Below are 19,749 nucleotides of genomic sequence, written 5' to 3'. Positions count from 1 at the left end.
ACTTTGCTAGTCAGTCTACAAAATTGGAAATCTATTAAAAAGAAACAGAAAAGCTAAATTCTTGCCTCTGGATATCTCTAAGGACCTCTAGGAAGTGGTAGCTTAGTAAGTTAAGGCTCTAGATTACTGATCGGGGTTCAAGCCCTAGTATCACCAAGCTGCCAATTTTCTACCCTTAAGCAAGGCCATTAACCCTTTGGGCTCCAGTGGCACTCATAAATTGATCCTTCGTTCTGATCCCAGCTTCCTAACATTTCAGTGTGCTGTAATGTAAAATGTGACAAGTAAACAAAAAAAACATATAACACAATACAATATAATGTCTCATACACCTTCTATTACAGATGTAAACAAATACATTTTGCACATGCAAAGATTTTATTATTATTTATTATTTCATAGAAGCTTGAATCTCTGGGTGAGACTAGTGGTGGGCTTTAGGATCACTCTAGGATCCATTTGTGATTCCGTGGGAAGTGAGTAAGTGATGTTCAGGCTCAGTATTTTCACTTCACTCACATACACATTTAGCACTACGTATTGGATTTAAAGCATCCCTCTGTTCTCTTGATCGTTTTATTCTGGGACAAGAAGAGCTTAAAGGAAACACTTCAATGCCATGACCCTTTGACACTTCTACCGGCTTTTATGAAATAAAATGGAAAGTTTTGGCACCTCTAAGAACATAACACTAATTCAATTAAAAAGCATGCAGTAGATCAAGGGCAGTACATTTTTTTCATGTTTCCTCATGTTTAGCCAAAGCAAATCAAAATAAGAAAAGAAAAGAAGTATACTAATATCAAAAATCCAAAACCACAGTCTGTTCAGCATCCTAGGAAATGCAGCATGTTTGCTCCATTTTGTTTGCTGTTGGACAGCTGTTATACAGTTGTGCAACTTTTCTTAACTTCTTTCGCATCTTTTTTGTCTTTCGGTGCCATTCTTTGTGCCAGTGGACTGACATTTGGCTGATGAAGAGCTGTGGCTTCCACTTCAAAACACTGATTACAAGTGGCAGGTGGATATAACAAATGGGTTCTGTCAGAGGGAACGAGGCCATGAGAGTTTGAGTGGGTGTGTGTGTGTGTGTGTGTGTGTGTGTGTGTGTGTGTGTGTGTGTCAACTAAATGAAAATGAGAGAGCCATAGTACATGCACACACATTTAGTAGGTCAGCGCTCATGACCTGAGCCTGCTTAGTGTGTGATAATTCTGTTCTCTGACCCCATTTACAAAGAACCAAAGGCAAAAACAGCCATATCTCACTGTGTTTCTAAATGACTAAATAAAAACACACAGGGTGCATGAGATTTGTACCTTTGGAATGCCATGTGTGTATTAGTTCTCCAAGTGTCAATGCTTGCAATGTTATATGTATTGGTCGACATGCACTTTTGCCCATTTGTAGTCACACTATATGGACAAAGGTATTCAAAAACCTGACTTTTCCAGCCATATGTGGTTCTTTCCCAAACTGTTGCTACAAAGCTGGAGGCACACAATTGTACTAAATGCCTTTGAATGCAGAATTACATTTTTCCATCACTTAAACTAGAAGACTCAAACCTGTTCCCAGCATGACAATGTCCCTTTGCCCAAAGTCAGCTCCATAAAGATATGGTTTACATGGTTTGAAGTGGAAAATTTCTTGCTCTGACCTCAACCCTAATGAACACCTTAGAGAAATGTTGATTGCACCCCAGGCCTCCTCACATGTGTACCGAACTGAAAGCCCTGAAAGATTTCTGTACAGATACATGTATATCAACGAAATATCAACATATTAGAGCATAACAAATGCCGTCTTTGGTTTCCTGAATTTATATGCCCGGATATACACAGATCAGGCATAACATTTTTCCAGAACATTATGAGTGGCAGTAATTAGGCAGTAATTAAACACTTTGTTCTCAAAGTTGACGTGTTGGAAGCAGGAAAAATGGGCAAGAGGCCAAGGCAAATTGATGGACGTGAGGAGCGAAGACTGGCCCGTGTGGGCCGATCCAACAGACAATCTCCTGTAGTTCAAATTGCTGAAAAAGTTACTTCTGGCAGCAAAAGGGGGACCGACACAATATTAGGCAGGTGGTTATAATGTCATGCCTAATAAGTGTAGATACATATGAGGTGATCTGGAACTACAACTTGGATTTTATTATTAAAAGTGCTACACAAACAAACTGAACTGAACTGAATTCTTCAGATTCTGTAGATATCATTTACAGAATACACAGACCATAGAGAAAAGATCAGCATCGAACGAAATGAACCGAGACCCAACGATCCGTTCCCCCTGTGCGATCTGAGCATATGCGAGATGGTAGTAATCTCAGACCCTTGCTGCTTTCATATTGTGTTGCATGTTTTAAACAGTTTAGAGCAAAACGGGTCCTCGACGGGAGTTCGGTTCTTTTTGCGTCAGCGACATACGGAGCACTTTTAGCCCTTCAGGAACAAGATGCGAGCTTGAATAAATGTTCATTTTGCACTCTGTCTGATTCTCTCAATACTCAATACACAGATGGCATTACTGTCAGAAAGATTAACATGGACAGCTTTTCGGCTCGTCGGCGGCGTGGGGTGCTAACGCGTCCGTGACACTGGCTAGACTTTGCACTAGAAAACTGTTTTTTTTTTAAATGTGCCACATTCACGCAAAAGAAAAAAAATTGCTAAACACTTTTCCCAGGGGCAGAGTTGACATGAAACAAGATCCATGACCTACAGTGGCTGCTGATGCTTGCTAGTCATTACTGCCGCATGCTCTGATGTGCAACAGCTTTCATCACAGCGACATAAAAAAGTCTCTGAATGCGATTCTATAAAACTACTGAATTTCTCCCTGATCCTCAGCACCGAGAGAGCGCTCATGAACTTCTTAACACTTCATAAACGGAGCGACATTGCGTTTACTTTGTTCCTCGCTTTCCAATATTTTGCTATTATTTCATCTTAATCCCCTCTTTATCTTAAGGTAGTAGCATTATTTGAATGTGTGCGTTGTATTCATTGATATAAAAAATCTATTATCCCGCAATGTGGCATTCAATTCTAATCAGACAGGAACATTTTCTACTTTAGTATACTATATACTGTAGAGTTTCCAAATAGACTTAGTGTTCTCTTGCATGCATCGCTACCAGAGTTCAACTTTTTTTATGTTGAGTTATAAACAAAAATAAACAGACAAAAATAAAAAATAAAAAAACCCTAATAAATAAATAAAAAATACTTTTTTTTAGATTACTGGTCAGAAGGTCAGGGCCAACATGTCAGATTGATAGTATTTGGCTTTAGGTTATTGATTGGAAGGTCGGTGGTTCAAACCCCCAGAATCACCAAGCAGCCACTGGCAATGGCCCAAGAGTGGCAGCTTGGCGGTACTTGGCGGTACTTGGCTCTGTATCATGGCTAACCCTACGCTCTGACTCTGGGAAATGTGCAGAAAAATTCACTGTGCTGTAATGTATTGTGTAAGAGCCCCCTTTACCCTGATCTTTTTTTAACATTTAATAACACCATCGTAAGAATACTGAGTCGGATGCGAGTGCAGATAAACAATTAATTAGCGCAAAACACAAATGCAAGCTAAACATAGAGTGCTACAAATGACACAACCCAAATACTAATGCTGATTTGACATTTATCGCATTTTGGCAGATGCCTTTATCCACAGCGACTTGCAATTATTTCAGTTATACAGCTGAGCAATTCAGGGTTACGGCCACCAGTGGCATCTTGGTGGGGGTGGGATTTAAACCCATGATCTTGCGTTTAGAAATCCAACATCTAGCTACCCTACACTCATGTATGTCATTCATGGCAAGCTGTTGATTACAAATACATGACAGATGCTAATTATTTTTTGTACAAAAACATGTTTCAATGCATCTCAAAGTTAACTATATGAAAGATTTAAAATTTTCGTCATGTCTATATTATTACAGCTGGAATTGTATGTTTGGATATCATACTATGTTAATCTATTTCAATCAAATTTATTTAACAAAATAGGGGTTTTATAGCTAGACAACAATTTGATTAAATCATGATATTCATTCACCATTGTAAGAAATATGATCTGAATTATCAAATCATTTTCTGTAAATATGTTTTAGAAACCCAAACGTCTAATCTTGGATCTTCTTTTTTTTATACATTCTTAGTGACATCGGACTGGTTTTTCCAAACCACCACACAACTATTTCAAAGTACTCTGGATTCCCAGACCACAGCTCTGAAGATAGAGAGTTGTAGTGCCAGCAAAATGTCGTTGCAGTGTTTTTGTTGCCATAAACCGCACTTATTTATTATATTGTACCTTCAGCAAAAATAAAAAAAAACAATGTTTTTTCTACTGCATTTTGTCTTAGTTCTGTGCAAAATGGTAATGATTGTGCATTGGCTATGCTGATGCTAAATCAACAAAAGATATGAGCATTTTAAAGCTACAACAGACAAACATCCATGGAAAGATGAACATGGTGTCAACTGCACCATCATCCTAACTGCATGTAATAAAGATTGCATAATGAGACCCACCAACAACCTGCTTCAGAGCTTGGAATGTAAGATAGTAAGGGCAAATAATAATCTGGTTTTGATTTTTTTTATCACCATACACATGGCTGTTTACATCATTCAGGAAATTGGACAACGTTTTTATTCAAATTAGATGAAAAGAGATTTGTGGGGTTATTGGGCACTGCATTAATCAGCATTCATTAACATTAAATATAACCCAAACCCTCAATTCAAACAACAGGTCTGATCAAAAATAAAACCAGATGCCAAGTCTCAGTAAATAAAAGTGTTGTAGGACTATCAACTGATTACAAACAAGTGTTACTGTTCATAACACTACACAAAGTCAAACAGAGGCATGACCTTGTCTGGGAGGTAATTCTTAGTTTAAAGCTCCTAGCACACACAAGCACAGCTGACCATGTTGATAATAAAGCAGTTTTTGCTAGCTTGTGTAGTGAGCCATTTGAAGCCCAAGTGACACCAATGCCTATCACAGCTAAATTGATATGTATTATAGATATTGGCCGGCGCAAGCTAAAGGCATGGAGATGGGACGTTCATAACCGTAACAAACTTATATACTAGTTCAGTGGTCCCCAACCTTTTTTGCGCCACGGACCGGATTAATGTCAGACAACATTTTTACAGACCGGCCTTTAAGGTGTGGCGGATAAATACAACATAATAAAATGATACGACCGGCATAAAAACTGGTATTTTCTAAATATAATAATAAACGTGAATCGTATTCGTGATCAACATGTTTGATTGGGCACATGTTTTACGCTGGATGCCCTTCCTAATGCAACCCTCCCCATTTATCCGGGCTTGGTACCGGCACTAAGAGTGCACTGGCTTGTGCAACCCTAATAGCTGGGTTTGGATGTGTAAATGAGTGTATAATGACCTAAAATTTGATTTTTGGGCTTGGTGTCCCTCTCAGGGTGTTTTCCACATCTCAAACCCATCTTCCCCAGAGCAGGATCTGAATCCATTTAATATAAGAATAAATAAATGAACGAAGAAGGAACAGCACAAAACATAAGCAATCAACTAGCAATAACAAATTCTAATTCATTTACTTGCAAGTTCCCCTTCAAGCACTGAAACTGAACCTCATGTTTTTCTGCATCTTGAAATACCACGCAATAAAAAGTGACTTCTGATCACCACACAAAATATTGCATCTTAATCCACTGTTTCCAAAACTTTAATTAGGTTTTCATACAATTTGTCATTTTACATGCATATATTTAACAAGCGAGCGTGCGACTCCTACTGTAAGAACAGCTATTTTTGGCACAACCTGCCCTTGTAGACACTCATCAGATGCTTGCAGAAAGCAACTTCTGCTGAAGCCTTTGGTTTTTTGTATCCTCTAATGTAGCACACATACTACAAGAAGGGCATAAAAGCACTCTGATGAATGCACTTAAATTGGAAGAATGTAAAAAGCACATTATGAAATGGGGGGTGTGGGTGGGGGGTTGTAATTAGCCAGAATTGCAAGGAGCACACCTCAGTCTGACTTTTATGCAAATAAATATAAAGTACAAAGTGACTAACTGAGTGACTCAGCTGTTTGGACAACAAGAAAAAGTTCATTCCACCATCAGGGACAAACTTACACTTATAAAGAACATCTTATTCATTTCTATCACCACATTATCTGTGTAAAGCTGCTTTAAGACAACGTTCATTGATAAAAACGCAATACAAATAAAAAATGAATTGAATTAAATATTGCAAAAACCTTGACGGATGTCTTCGCTGTCTCTTGAAGGATAGCGGGTCAAGTCGAGCCATTTGTCATGGTACAAAAGAGACATGGAACAACACAGGGAGCCAGCGAAGCAATGGGGCGACACTGCAATGGGGCGACACTGCAGTGGGAGAACTTGGCAAGGTTAAAAACAAGTCATTCATCTGCATTCTTGATCAGATGCGGGAGTTTGATGTACTCATGGGAAAACCTGCCAGAAGTAAGTTGCAATGTTCTGACCTTGAGATGACAAGGGACAGAACAAATTCTGAACCTCCTTTATTGGAGAGAAATGGCTGCATCCTCTGGATGCTTTAAAGGAGAATCCAAGATTGAAAAGCTCACAATGTAATAAATAACCCCTACATACTGAAAGTATATGGTACATTAATGTTAGCAAAATGTTTAAGGAAATACTGATTACCCAAGATATGTGCTTCTTTGTCAGGGACAAACTCTAGATCATTATGTTTGTACAAGCAAAACTGTTTATATTGTATTTTTTTTTTTGTGCTAGCTTTGATTTAGCTACATTTTAGCATGGGCTGTAAACTGGGCCACACACACTTGCACATAACCTCTAGAGTATATATTTTTGGATCATAATACAAGTACATAATTTCCATTAAAAGGAAAAAAAAAAGTATCATACTCCTGGGAATCTTTCTCTTCTAATTTAACAAAAATCACAACCGCCAGGTAGTACAGGAGAAACCATATTTTCAGAGCAGCCTTTCCATCAGAGTCTCAGGGACATACAGTAAGAGATCGGCTCACCCTAAAACGAACAGTACAGATTAATATTTGCTGGGTTACACATAGTTAATATGAAATACAGAGCAATATCTCACTTGAAAATATGGCATCGGAGGTAATATCTGTATGGGTTCATTCTAATTTTTTGCTGTGATGATTGCAAATATTAGCATATTGGTCCCAAAATTCTCATTAGTTTCTTTTCTGACAATAGCATTTTAAGATAGGAGTGAGCTTTAAATACAGATGGCACAAACAGCAAGATCTTTTTGTATTGATGCTAATAACTTGTAGGTTAGCAATTGTTTGAACCATGGTGTCTACATCGTCTGCATTCTGAGCAGTAACTCTTGGCTCTGTATAGTTTGAATTTAATGTTGTTAAACTGTAAATTTAACAGTAATATCTGAATGGGTTAATTAGATCTTTTCTGCTGTGAAGACTGCAATTATTAGAGTATTGGTCTCAAAACTACCATATGTTTCTTTTCTGGCTACGGGACCTTGAGCTAGACATGAGGTTTAAATATATACGATACAGCAGTCTGACAAACTAACAGCAAGATCCTTTTGCATTGATGGTAATAACACAAGCACAATAGCACAAGGCAAAGGGCATGCCAAAGAGCACCCTTGTCCAGTAGGTACTTGGTCTGCCCTGGGGTCTTCATTCATTTACTATAAATGTAGCGGAAGCTAAAGACAAGGCGTCCTTCCTCAGCAAGGCTTTGAATTGCTTCAAGCCCACTGTTTAGTTGCTATAGCTGTAGTAAGAGCTAACAACATGGAACCATTTTCAGACAATTCCGATTTTTAAGAAATAGCAGCTCCCCCAATTATATATTATGACCCATTTATGAGACCTATTTAACTCAGACCAAACAAGAGGTTGTGCAATGTACTACAGTTGCCTGTTGTTTCTGTGATCCAGTTTGATTATATTGTTAAAGATTAATGTCAGTTTGTACAGATTTCAAATGGGACGAAATATTAATGGAATATCAATAGGATGGAAAGTAAATAAGCTCCAAATAAAAATGTAAATGAGGCTAAAAATCTTTTCATTTTTATGCGTAAAACAATATAGGAATGTAATCGTTTTCTAATGTTTTCGTGCGGACAAGTGATTTTAAAAAAATGCATGAGAATGCCAGCACAGCCGAAGAGCATTTTAAATCTGAAAATGCCGTATACAGATCTTTCTGTAATAATGTGAATGCAGGCTCTGTAAACTTACTTTGTTTTAAACAGATGCAAATTGAAGATTAACCTTTGAATTGCACATTTACAGGTGAGAGTGTTTTGTCAAGGGGTAGATAATGCAAATCATATAGAATAAATTAATAACTGTGAGCTTATCTGTGCAAGAGGCCGTGGGCCATTTTGAGTGCTGGTAATTATTTCTGAACCCATAAAGGATGATCTGCATTTTAATACAGCTGTCATTTGTCTTGGCACTGTAGTGCTTCAGCAGGAGCTGATTGCTATGACGACACAGATTCCGTTCATTCTCTGTTCTCTCCCACCTACACTGCAGTGCTATAAAGTTAACAAGAGAAGAAACAGTATGACTCATTCATTTATTCAGTCATTCGTTCATAGTCTTTCTGGGAAAGCCAAACTACTCTATCGCAGATTCTACAGAGGTATCACTTCATATGGAAATATATAATAACTTAAAACAGTCCTAGGTCCTAAGCCTGCCCTGTAGTCTTTGTTCAATTGCTACAGCATCCATGTCCAACAGGTACTTGGTCAGACCTGAGGTCTCCATCCAGTCACTATAGTTGTACTGGGAACTAACCACAGGGAATCTTTGTCCAGCAGGTACTTCGTCTGCCCTGAGGTCCCCTTCCAGTCACTACAGTTGTACAGGGAACTAACCACAGGGCATCTTTGTCCAGCAAATATTTGGGTTGCCCTGAAGTATCCACCTATTTGCGACAGTTTTAGTCGGAGCTAATCACATTGTATCCTTGTCCAGCAGGTACTTGGTCTGCCCTGTGTTCTCCATCCAGTTGCTACAGATGTAGTGGGAGCTAATCACAGGGCATCCTTGTCCAGCAGGTACTTGGTCTGCCCTGAGGTATTCTATCAGTCACTACAGTTGTACTGGGAACTAACCACAGGGCATCTTTGTTCAGCTGGTATTTGGGTTGCCCTAAAGTATCCATCCATTTTCGACAGTTGTAGTGGGAGATAATCACATGGTATCCTTGTCCAGCAGGTAATTGGTCTGCCCTGTGGTCTCCATTCAGTTTCTACAGTTGCTGTGGGAGCTAATCACATGGTATCCTTGTCCAGCAGGTACTTGGTCCGCCCTGAGGTATCCTTCCAGTCATTACAGTTCTAGCGGAATCTGACCACAGGATATCCTTTTCAGACAATTCCAATTTCTGAGATTGAGAGAAGCAGCAGCTCTCACCAAGGTTGTAACTGATTGCCAGCCTCTTCATCCACACTCAGACAAATGTACTGTATGTGTGACCTTATTAATGGTTTCTAGCCAAGCTCTGGATTGACTGGGACATCACACTAATACAAGTAGAGGATCATAGTCCACCTTTTATTGTCCTCTTGAAATAAATAATATATGGCTTACTAATTATCCATAAGACATAATTACATGTAAAAAGTTCCTTTTTAACAGTTTCCTCAAGAATTTTGGGATCTTGCTTAATCTAGGATTAAGCAAATTGAAAATGGAAAAGATCCATTACTTAGTCATGTTATATATTGAACTCTGGTGGCTAATTTGCTTTCCAAATTGTAGTATAGATGAAAGACAGCAGAACTGTACAAAAAGAGCCAGTAATTTCCAAAAAGTAGGCAACGCATCTAACTAAAATTTGTTTAATTTATTTTTTCTCACCTGTTTGAGACTGTGAAATTATTACATTTTTACAAATGTATTTGTATTTTTTTTTTTTAACACACACAGTTGGTCAAATATTACTCCAGTAAAAAAATAAAAGTTCTCCCTTTAAACTATCACTTGAGTTAAAGGTATAAACTTATTTGCCTTTAAATGTACTTAATCAGAATCAGAAAGCAAATATGTTTGCACTTTATTACCAATTTATACTTGGTTACAGAAGCTTTCAGTTGCACATTTTTATAATAATATAAATAAAGTATTATTGCACAAAAAAGTACAGATTTAGATTAGTAAAAGTAGTATTGCACAATGTGGAGAGCGTTTAACTGATCCTGAGGTAGACTGCCTGGGGAAAGAAACTTTTCTTGTGCCTGGCGGTCTTGGTTTTTGGTGCTCTGTAGCGTCAGCCAGATGGCAAAAGTAAAAAAAAAAAAAACATATGGCTTATGTGAGAGGAATCCAGAGTGATTTTCTGAGCCCTTTTCCCCATTCTGGATGTGTACGGTTCCTGTAGAGTTCCTGTAGTTCCAATAATCCTTTCAGCCGTTCGAACTGTCCTCTGTAGTCTTCTGATCTCTGATTCTGTAGCTGAGCCAAACCAGTTATCGAAGTGCACAGGACAGACTTCATGATGGCTGATTAGAACTGTTCGAGCAGCTCCTGTGGCAGGTTAAACATCCTCAGCTGGCAAAGGCCTTTTTTTAACCATAAAGTCATTGTGATTGTCCCACCTGAGGCCTTGAGAGATGGTGGTGACCAAGAATCTGAATGACTCCACTGCTGCCACAGTGATGTTCATGATGGTGAGTGGGGGGGCAGCATTTCTTTTCCTAAAATCCACATTCATCTCTGCTGTTTTGAGCGTATTAAGCTCCAGGTTGTTTTGACGGCACCAGACAGCCAGCTGCTGCACCTCACTTTTGTATGCAGACTCATCACCATCATCAATGAGGCTGATGACTGTAGTGTCGTCTGCAAAATTCAGGAGCTTGACAGAGGGGTCTGTAGAGGTGCAGTCATTGGTGTACAGGGAGAAGAGCAGTGGGTAGAGAACACATCCCTGGGGGGCACTGGTGCTGATAGTACAGCTGTTTGACATGAAGTTCCCCAGTCTCACTAACTGTTGCCTATCTGTCAGAAAGCTGGTGATCCACAGACAGGTAGAACTAAGAACAGAGAGCTTGCTTAGTTTGGTCTGGAGGAGTGCTGGGATGAATGTGTTAAAGGCTAGCTGAAGTCCACAAACAGGATCCTCACATAAGTCCCTGGTTTGTCCAGATGTTGCAGGATGAAGCGCAGTCCCATGTTCACCGCATCGTCCACAGACCTGTTTGTTTAGTAAGCAAACTGCAGGGGGTCCAACAAGGGTCCAGTGATGTCCTTCAGATAAGCCAACACCAGTCTCTCAAATGACTTCATGACTTAAGTATCCAAAGTACTATGATTTATTATGGCTATAATGTTCCTATTATCATTTTTGTCACAAGACTCTTTGTTTAATCAACTCAGTTTATGTGAAAAGACTCTAACTCTAATTTTTATCCACTCGAAAATAAAAAGGAACAACTGATTTTGCAAAATGTAGTTAAGTATATGTAACCCAGCCATTAGGGTTGCACAAGCTGGTGCACTCTTAGTGCCGGTCCCAAGCCTGGATAAATGGGGAGGGTTGTGTTAGGAAGGGCATCCAGCGTAAAACATGGGCCAAATCGAACATGCGGATCACGAATACAGAGGATCCGCTGTGGCGACCCCCTAATAGGAGAAGCCGAAAGAAATCATAGTTGAGTAAATGTAGTTGAGTAAGATATTTGACTTTGAAATGTAGAACTTTGGGATACTTTCAGTATTTTAAGATAACAAATACTCATGCAAGTCACAGGACAAGTGGAGTTTTTAGAAATAACACTTGGACAGTCCACACAGAAAAATTGACATTGACTAATAATTGTGAAAAAAATCTTAATCCCCATACCTGGAGTGTTGAGTAGGCGTGATGACCGGCAGGTGTAGGTGATATGCTGTTCACAATGCTCTGCGACATCTGTAATAGCACCAATCTGATCCGAGGTGGCACTGTAGTTCAGGTGCAGCAATGTGCGCCTGTCCCTGGTTGAACCCGATATGGCTGTCTGAGCCGGCAGGTTGTTCACCACCGTTGTCCACACTTTGTCCTCTGGAAATGCACACGAACGAACAACTATTAAAAGACATTTAAAAGACTGAAGCATTTCTAAAAATCTCCAGCGAATGCTAAAAAATACTCTTTATCTTGTGGTGGATAAAGAGGTTATTGCAGGAACAAGTGTTATTGCTTGCATGGAACAATGTGTGGTGATGAATTTTCTTGTGAACGAAGACATAAAACTCGCAAATATCTACAGAGGATTTCAAGCACAGTAAGGTGATGAAAAGCTCAGCCACAGTAGGACATTTAAATGGTGTACACGTTTTTAAAGATGGTCGTACATCCGTCAGTGAAGATCGTTGTGATTCCCTGACAGTAAAGTGACATACTGACAAATCTTTCTATGCCGAATTTTTCCAGCCATTAGTTAAATGCTGGTATAAGTGTATAAATGTAGCAGGAGAGGATATAAAAAAATAAATGCAGTTTCCACTCTTTGAAATTTGTTCCTTTATTTTTTTAACTCGAAAGTCCCAGTTTGACTTAAAGTGGTTCATGCATTAAGTAATAAGTCCAGTTAGACTTCTAAACCTTAAATATTAATCATGAACTATGTGAGTAACAAAGGAAGAGATTCATTTGCACTAAAAAGTACAAACTTGAGCTTGAACTGTACAAAACAATCTGGTGGAAGTCCCTATGTACTTAAAGAGCTGTCGATCCAAATCTCACTAGCCAATGAGAGCAAAACATTGTTAAGCCCCACCTACCATTATGGTTTGTAACAAAGTGGCCAAAGTAAACTTGTGGAGCGTAAAGGATCCCTTTAAACAGTAAACAATTCAAAGACCAAGCCATGATTAGCGAAAAATGAAACTCTGTTAACAAAGAACGCTGTTTATTTGAAAAGAATGAGTGTTTGTTTCCAGTTTCCCTATTTCCATTGTATATCTCAGTTAATTCCTTGGAATATTACGCTCATCAAAAATTAAATTGAAAAAAGTTAGATTTTCATATGGTTGTTTTCAAATTGTACTAAAAAATATTACAATTTTTCACACACTTCGCCGAGTTTTCTCAACCTCCAAACTAATTTTTTCGTCCTGCACAATTTCACAAAACTCTATCTGTAAAAATTTACCACTGAGCTTGATTTAATCAGTGTCTCAGCACAGGAATTCATCAGACTGATCAAAGCCATCATGTCTGCCTTAAACTGATAACATTTCATGGGCTGAATATAAATATATATATATATATATATATATATATATATATATATATATATATATATATATATATATATATATATATATATATATATATATAGTACAGTATAGTACAACAAATGAATGCAACAGCAGCAACACAAATAATTAAATAGTACCTATACTATAAATTACCTGTCATCTTGCAAATGACTCTGAACGGTCCTAAAGGGCCACTGCCATCAGGATCGATCCAGTAGACATCCGAAGATTTCCCCATGTGCTTATAAGCCTCACATGACTGCTCATAGATGGCTATGAGAAACAAGACATTTGAAAAACCTGAACATGCAGTCCAATCTCAAAACATAGCATGACCAGACATGGACAATAATCGTGAAGGTTAATACAAATTCTAAAAAGGAAAAAATTAGTTTAGAAATAAGCCTTACCTTCAAATTGTTTAATAGATCAGTACTAAAATCTTCCTGTGAATTCTTATGCTATAGAATTCACACTATAATGGAAAAATTGTGGACCTAATGATAAGATTTGTATGTCCTTTTTGAACACCTAATTCCACATTTATTTCCCATTTTCTTTTCTAATGACCTTCATTCTTCTGGGAAGATGTATTACTATATTTTGGACTGTGCTTGTAGAGATTTGTCGAATATTTTTGTGTCCTGTTCTTCTTCTTCTTTAGGCTGCTCCCGTTAGGGGATGCCACAGCCGATCATCCGTCTCCATACCACTCTGTTCTCTTCATCTGACTCTTTTAAACCAACTACCTGCATGTCTTCCCTCACCACATCCAGAAACCTCCTCTTTGGTCTTCCTCTTTTCCTCCTTCCTGGCAGCTCCATCCTCAGCATTCTCCTACTGATATACCCCATGTCCCTCCTCTGCACATGTCCAAACCATCTCAATCTCGCCTCCCTCACCTTGTCTCCAAAATGTCCTAAATGCCCTGTCCCTCAAATAAACTCATTTTTAATCCTGTCCATCCTCATCACTCCCAATGAACATCTTAACTTCAGCTCTGCTACCTCCAGCTCCACCTCCTGTCTTTTTTATTTAATGTTGCAGCCATCAAATTGAATCAAATCTTTAATCAAATGGCCTACTTTTTCCCTCAAAATGATATATATTTTCAGTTTAAAGGTTAGTTCAGACCTGTTTTTAGTTTATTGTGAATAGAATATGAACTTATTAGAATGCATTCTTTTTTTATTCACATTATACACAGTGTCATAACTTTTTGGAATTGTTGTATACAGAACATGGTTTGTTTCGGAGAAGTGTAACAGCAATAATAAGTACAGTTACGGTGAATTGGCAGCAAAACAAGATCAAGTGTCTATTGATCATAAAATAAAAGCAAACTCATACTGTAGGGCATTTGTTTTTATTTTATTTTGCCATGCCATATATTTTCTATTATTTTACCATCATTTTCCAATAATCGTCTGTGTGGAATGGGTGAGGTTAGAAAGTACCCACGGTAGCCTCACATTCCTTTACAGTTTACAGGAATAAAACCGAAGCTGGACGACTTTTGTAGTAGTCCATCCACCACAAGGAATGACATGCTGAGATGCTTTTCTGATCAACACAGTTCAACAGAGTGGTAGAGTTGATCTAGCTCGAATGCCGTTATGATCCTGTTTCAGCATTCTCTCTATCAGCAAGGCATTTCTATACACAAAAATGCAGGGTGTTTTTTGTTTTCCGCACCACTCGTGTAAACCGTAGAGACTCCATTGTGGGCATGGAAATCCCCACTGTTCAAACTGTGAAATACTCAGGCACCAATAACCTTCTGGAACAACACTTCCAATGTTACTGTAATCTCTCTTTTTTTGTTTCATTTATTTTTTATGTGAACAAGTGTGCTGGGTAAATATTTTCCACAGAGAAACATTTTTATGTTTCGGTTAAACGTGAAACTTTGACTTGGTTGGTTAATGTACACACATGGTTTTTCTAAAGATGCCAAATGGATACAACCAAAAACTAAATTTTGGCACTGTCTGTGCTTCAAAGGTCACGGCATCTTACGCATTAGCAATGCTAAACAAGGAAATTTTACTGAAGCCTCTACTGAATACTCTGTGTCACCTACAGGATCAGCAAACACAATCAGCTATAGCTTATGATTTAAGACATTAAGTAAAGATATCCTGGGACTTGAGTTCCAAGAGTGTGTGTGCTGTACGTACATGTATGACAGGTGGCGCCGGTGTATCCAGTGCCGTTGCAAGAGCAGCTAAACCTGTCCCAGTTCTGAGCGCACCTTCCTCCATGCTCACAGTGATTAGGCAAACACCTGAAAAAGCACAACGAGAAAAAAAAAGCAAAATGAAATCTCACATCGCACACAATTGCAGCTTTTTCCTTATGTTCAATGTCACACCACTTCACCAGCCATCTAGCACCAAGTGTATACCAGCCATCTGCTCTACATGCTTTTCTTTATTGAATTAAAACCTGGGTTGCATAATCAAAAAGACGTATTCATGCCTGGTATACACTTATTAAGACCTGCGTCTTGTTATAAAGGTATGCTCAAAGCATTTCCTTGGGCATTTCTTAATGAAAAGGCTGCAGTGGCTTTTCTTTATTAGAGATTAAAAGACCCGACTCAGATAGACCTTATTAAGAAAAAGTTGATTTATTTTCATTTTCAGCAGCTCTTACAGTAGTTTTAGACAGTTTATATGAATGCACAAGTCTAATATTGTTTTTACAATTACAACAGCGACCTGGTGGACACTCCTCATACAATTATATAATATTATAATAATAATAATAATAATAATAATAATAATAATAATAATAATAATAATAATACAGTTTTCTGTGATTACAGGATTTTAGGATGTTTAATGAACCTTAACTGAGTGAATGGAAACCATTTATATATTCACATATTCACATCTTTTATGTTTGTTTGTGGTTAAGTCATAATTAAAGTGCAAAGTTAAAAGTGCAAAAGGATTCAGTGCTTTTCTGTTTGCATTAATTACTCATTTTCAAAGATGCTTTGTACTGGAAATTAAATATGGTCAAGAAACATTTTCCAAAAAAAGTTTGTAGGACATAATAAATAGTTACGTGTATAAATACTGGTATTACAAACAATCAAAGAGGGTAAAGTTTGGGTTAAAGTATTATCACCACAGCAGTAAACACTCAGCTTGGCAGACCCCGATGTACATTCTACATAGCCAATTGTAAATGATCAGCTATTATTTAATGAGAAAACAAACCCAAATAAAAGCCAGAATAAAACAAACGTGACCTGCGGGTCCTGCGTTTTAGTCGATGTGTCGAAACAGCATTGACATCTTAACTGATGAAGAGAAGCACAAAATCAATAGTGTTGTAATGGGCGCCTGAGTCCCGATAATGATTTCGCACCTGAACCGGGTGAGTGCCAGAAGAAAACGATGAGAGAACGCATTGACATCCTCTTATCACATCGGTTATTATAGTAAACACTGCGAAAGTGTGAAAGCTCATCAATAAACTTAGATTTTAGATTACTTCAGAGAGAAATCAAGTAAGGACTGCATAAGTGCAAGAACTTATCCTGATCTTTGCAAGAACTGATCTTTTAAAGTGTATTATTTTCTACACCTTTATATATGTATATAATTTATATTAATCCCACAATTATACACTCATAAATGTCTAAGGTTCTGAGGGGGAAAAAAAATAAATATCTATAATTCTTGTGAAAAATCATATTTATTGATATTTTATTAGCTCCTTAAATTTGATGGTGAGGTAAAAATATATTCTTTAAATAAAAAAAAATAATAAAAACATGCATATACAGTGAGAAAAAGAAATATTGGGACATCTGATTTTCAAGCCAAACTTTTAACACAAAGTAGGAGGCACACAATTGTATAGAATATCTTTGGATGCAGAGGCATTACATTTTACTTGAATTAGGAGACCAAAACCTATTCCAGCATGAAAATGCCCATGTGTACAAGCCAGCTTCATGAAGATATGCTTTACATCGGTTGAAATGAAAGGTTTCAGCCACAGAACTCTGACCTCAACCCTACTAAAGACCTTTGGTGACTGCACCCCAGGCCTTGTCACCTCACTCTACATCAGTACCTGACTTTACTAACACCCTTGTGGCTGAATGAGTACAGATCTCCACAAACATACTCCAGAAGAACATCTTCCTAGATAAGTGGAGGTTATTAAAACAGCAAATGGGAACTAAATGTGGAATAGGATGTTCAAAAAGCACAAGAATCTAATAATCTGGTGTCATTAAATATTTATGTGATAATAAAATTTTTTTTATTGTTCTTCTAATGCTTTTTTGACCTCTGGACTAACAGGCAGCTTCACATTGTGTACCATCATGACATGATTCTGCTTAATAGTGTGTCGTGTTTTTGTTGTTCCTGGAATTGAGTGTTGATGTATCTCATTAATAACATTTGTTAATTGGCGTGTTAAACGGTGCGTTACTTTGGCGGCACGTAAGCGTGATAGACTCGCAGCTTAGAAACACATGTCAAGCATGAAAGACACGGGTGAGAAATGCATGAGTGATCCATCAATATATGGGTAATGAACGTGAGTTAAACCGAATAAGCCTTCTGGATTTAACCAGCTGCTCTTTGTTTACTCCTCTGCTTTCAAAATAGACTTGCCAACAATGAGCAACCTCACGACGATTACGTTTTATTCTTTCGTTAGCCGAATGCACAGTATCTAAGTAGCTCCACAGTCATCGTCTGAGGAACTGCATCAATAGAGCTAGTACCAAGGTTTAATTTGGGGAGGTGGTAGATCAATGGTTAAGCCATTGGACTTTGGATTGGAGGATCATAGGTTCAAATCCCACCCCCACTGAGCTGCCACTGCTGGGTCCCTGAGCAAGGCCCTTAACTCTCTCCTGCTCATTGGTATGTTTCTCTGAATGAGGGTGCCTACCAAATGCCTTCCTTTGCTGTTCATTACATATTGGATTTTGCACTGTTCTATCACTTTTCTTTCCTTGCAACAGTATAAACCAAACCATAATATCCAAAATTCCTTTTTCTTTCTGGAGTCCACTTAAGTCTCAGAGGGCTTCACTTCACTGCCAATGAATGCAAAGTTCTTCTAACAGATCATATATCTATCGTGACCAACAAGGTTTCTTTCATCCACAAGGAACAAGGGCTCACTAATTGGCTTGATGTGGATGAAAACAATGCAAAACGTACACTTTTGGCTTCAAAGGCATCAGATCTCAAACCAATTATATACCAACTGGGAGATTTAAGAGCCACGTGACAGACAGTGTTTTCTATCATCAAAGCAATGAAGGAGGCAGTATCTTTTGGAATAAATGGTCGTTATTGCACCTGTACGCAGAGATTCGTTGGCAAAACACAGAGGATATCTTTTAATGACTCAGTGTAGTATTATACTTAAACACCTTATGTTCATTATTTTTTACCTTTCTGTACATGGACAAAAGCATCTTCCCAAAAGAGTAGCAAGTGCCCAGAAACTTTTGTCCATACACAGTTATGCTAAGGTTTTAATACTTACAAGTATTAGTATAAGTGTGTAAGCAGCAGTGTTGAGGATAGAGGGTAGCGTTCAGACCTGTCGATGATGGCGCACGTGTCCAAGCTGACATTTTCAAAAGCTCCCAGCATGCCCTGCTCCACAGCCACCAGGTCAGCTAGCTGATCGTCCACCTGGATGAGCTGCATGCAACCTTGGAACGAACGCTGCGACGGAGACGCCTGGGTCTGCAGGAAATAACCTGCACACAAACACATGGTCACATTTACATGGCATCCATAACATTTTCAAAGCATCTGTTTCAGCTTGCATGCTGCATGTGGATTCTTATCCCTTTTTTTGTAATCTTAGATTTAGATTAGAAATTTGATGAAAGCAAATATTTCCTTTAATTCATTACAAATTTCTGGAGGAAGGTTTAAATCCGACCAGCTGCTCACGATGATTTTCGATGGTTTTAGAGAGAAATCAGACAATATTGCACAAAGGCATTCTGAGTCTCAAACTATTACCTGGACCATCTGTTGGCTTTTCTGAAATAGTTGTGTCTGTCTGTCTGTCTGTCTGTCTGTCTGTCTGTCTGTCTGTCTGTCTGTCTGTCTATCTATCTATCTATCTATCTATCTATCTATCTATCTATCTATCTATCTATCTATCTATCTATCTATCTATCTATCTATCTATCTAAATAACATTATGACCACCTGCCTAATATTGTGTTGGTCCCCTTTTTGGGGATGCTTTGACGCAGTCGTCTAGACCAGTGGTCCCAAACACCTGGGCTACGGACCGGCACCGGTCTGTGCGTCAATTGTTACCGGGCCGCACAGAAAGAATACATAACTTACATTATTTTCCGTTTTATTTATTATCAGATTCTAAACGATGTTTTATTCTGGATATTTACTGGATTCTCTTCTCCACATCTGTCTA

The 19,749-nt window shown here is 38.2% G+C and overlaps 1 protein-coding gene across 1 annotated transcript in view; it reads right to left on the bottom strand.

The window, feature by feature from the left end:
- LOC124375583 (contactin-associated protein-like 2) overlaps window positions 1-19,749 on the bottom strand; it is a 124,082-nt gene that overhangs the window by 25,591 nt on the left and 78,742 nt on the right. The window contains exons 10-13 of the mRNA XM_046834065.1: window positions 18,895-19,057; window positions 15,483-15,589; window positions 13,456-13,575; window positions 11,900-12,100 (exon numbers count right to left, since the gene is read on the bottom strand). Coding sequence (XP_046690021.1) covers window positions 11,900-12,100; window positions 13,456-13,575; window positions 15,483-15,589; window positions 18,895-19,057 — 591 coding nt within the window. The remainder of the gene's footprint in view (window positions 1-11,899; window positions 12,101-13,455; window positions 13,576-15,482; window positions 15,590-18,894; window positions 19,058-19,749) is intronic.

The sequence above is a fragment of the Silurus meridionalis genome, chromosome 21, assembly GCF_014805685.1.
Source record: "Silurus meridionalis isolate SWU-2019-XX chromosome 21, ASM1480568v1, whole genome shotgun sequence".
NCBI lineage: Eukaryota > Metazoa > Chordata > Actinopteri > Siluriformes > Siluridae > Silurus > Silurus meridionalis.
This window is presented reverse-complemented; position numbering and strand designations above follow the sequence as displayed.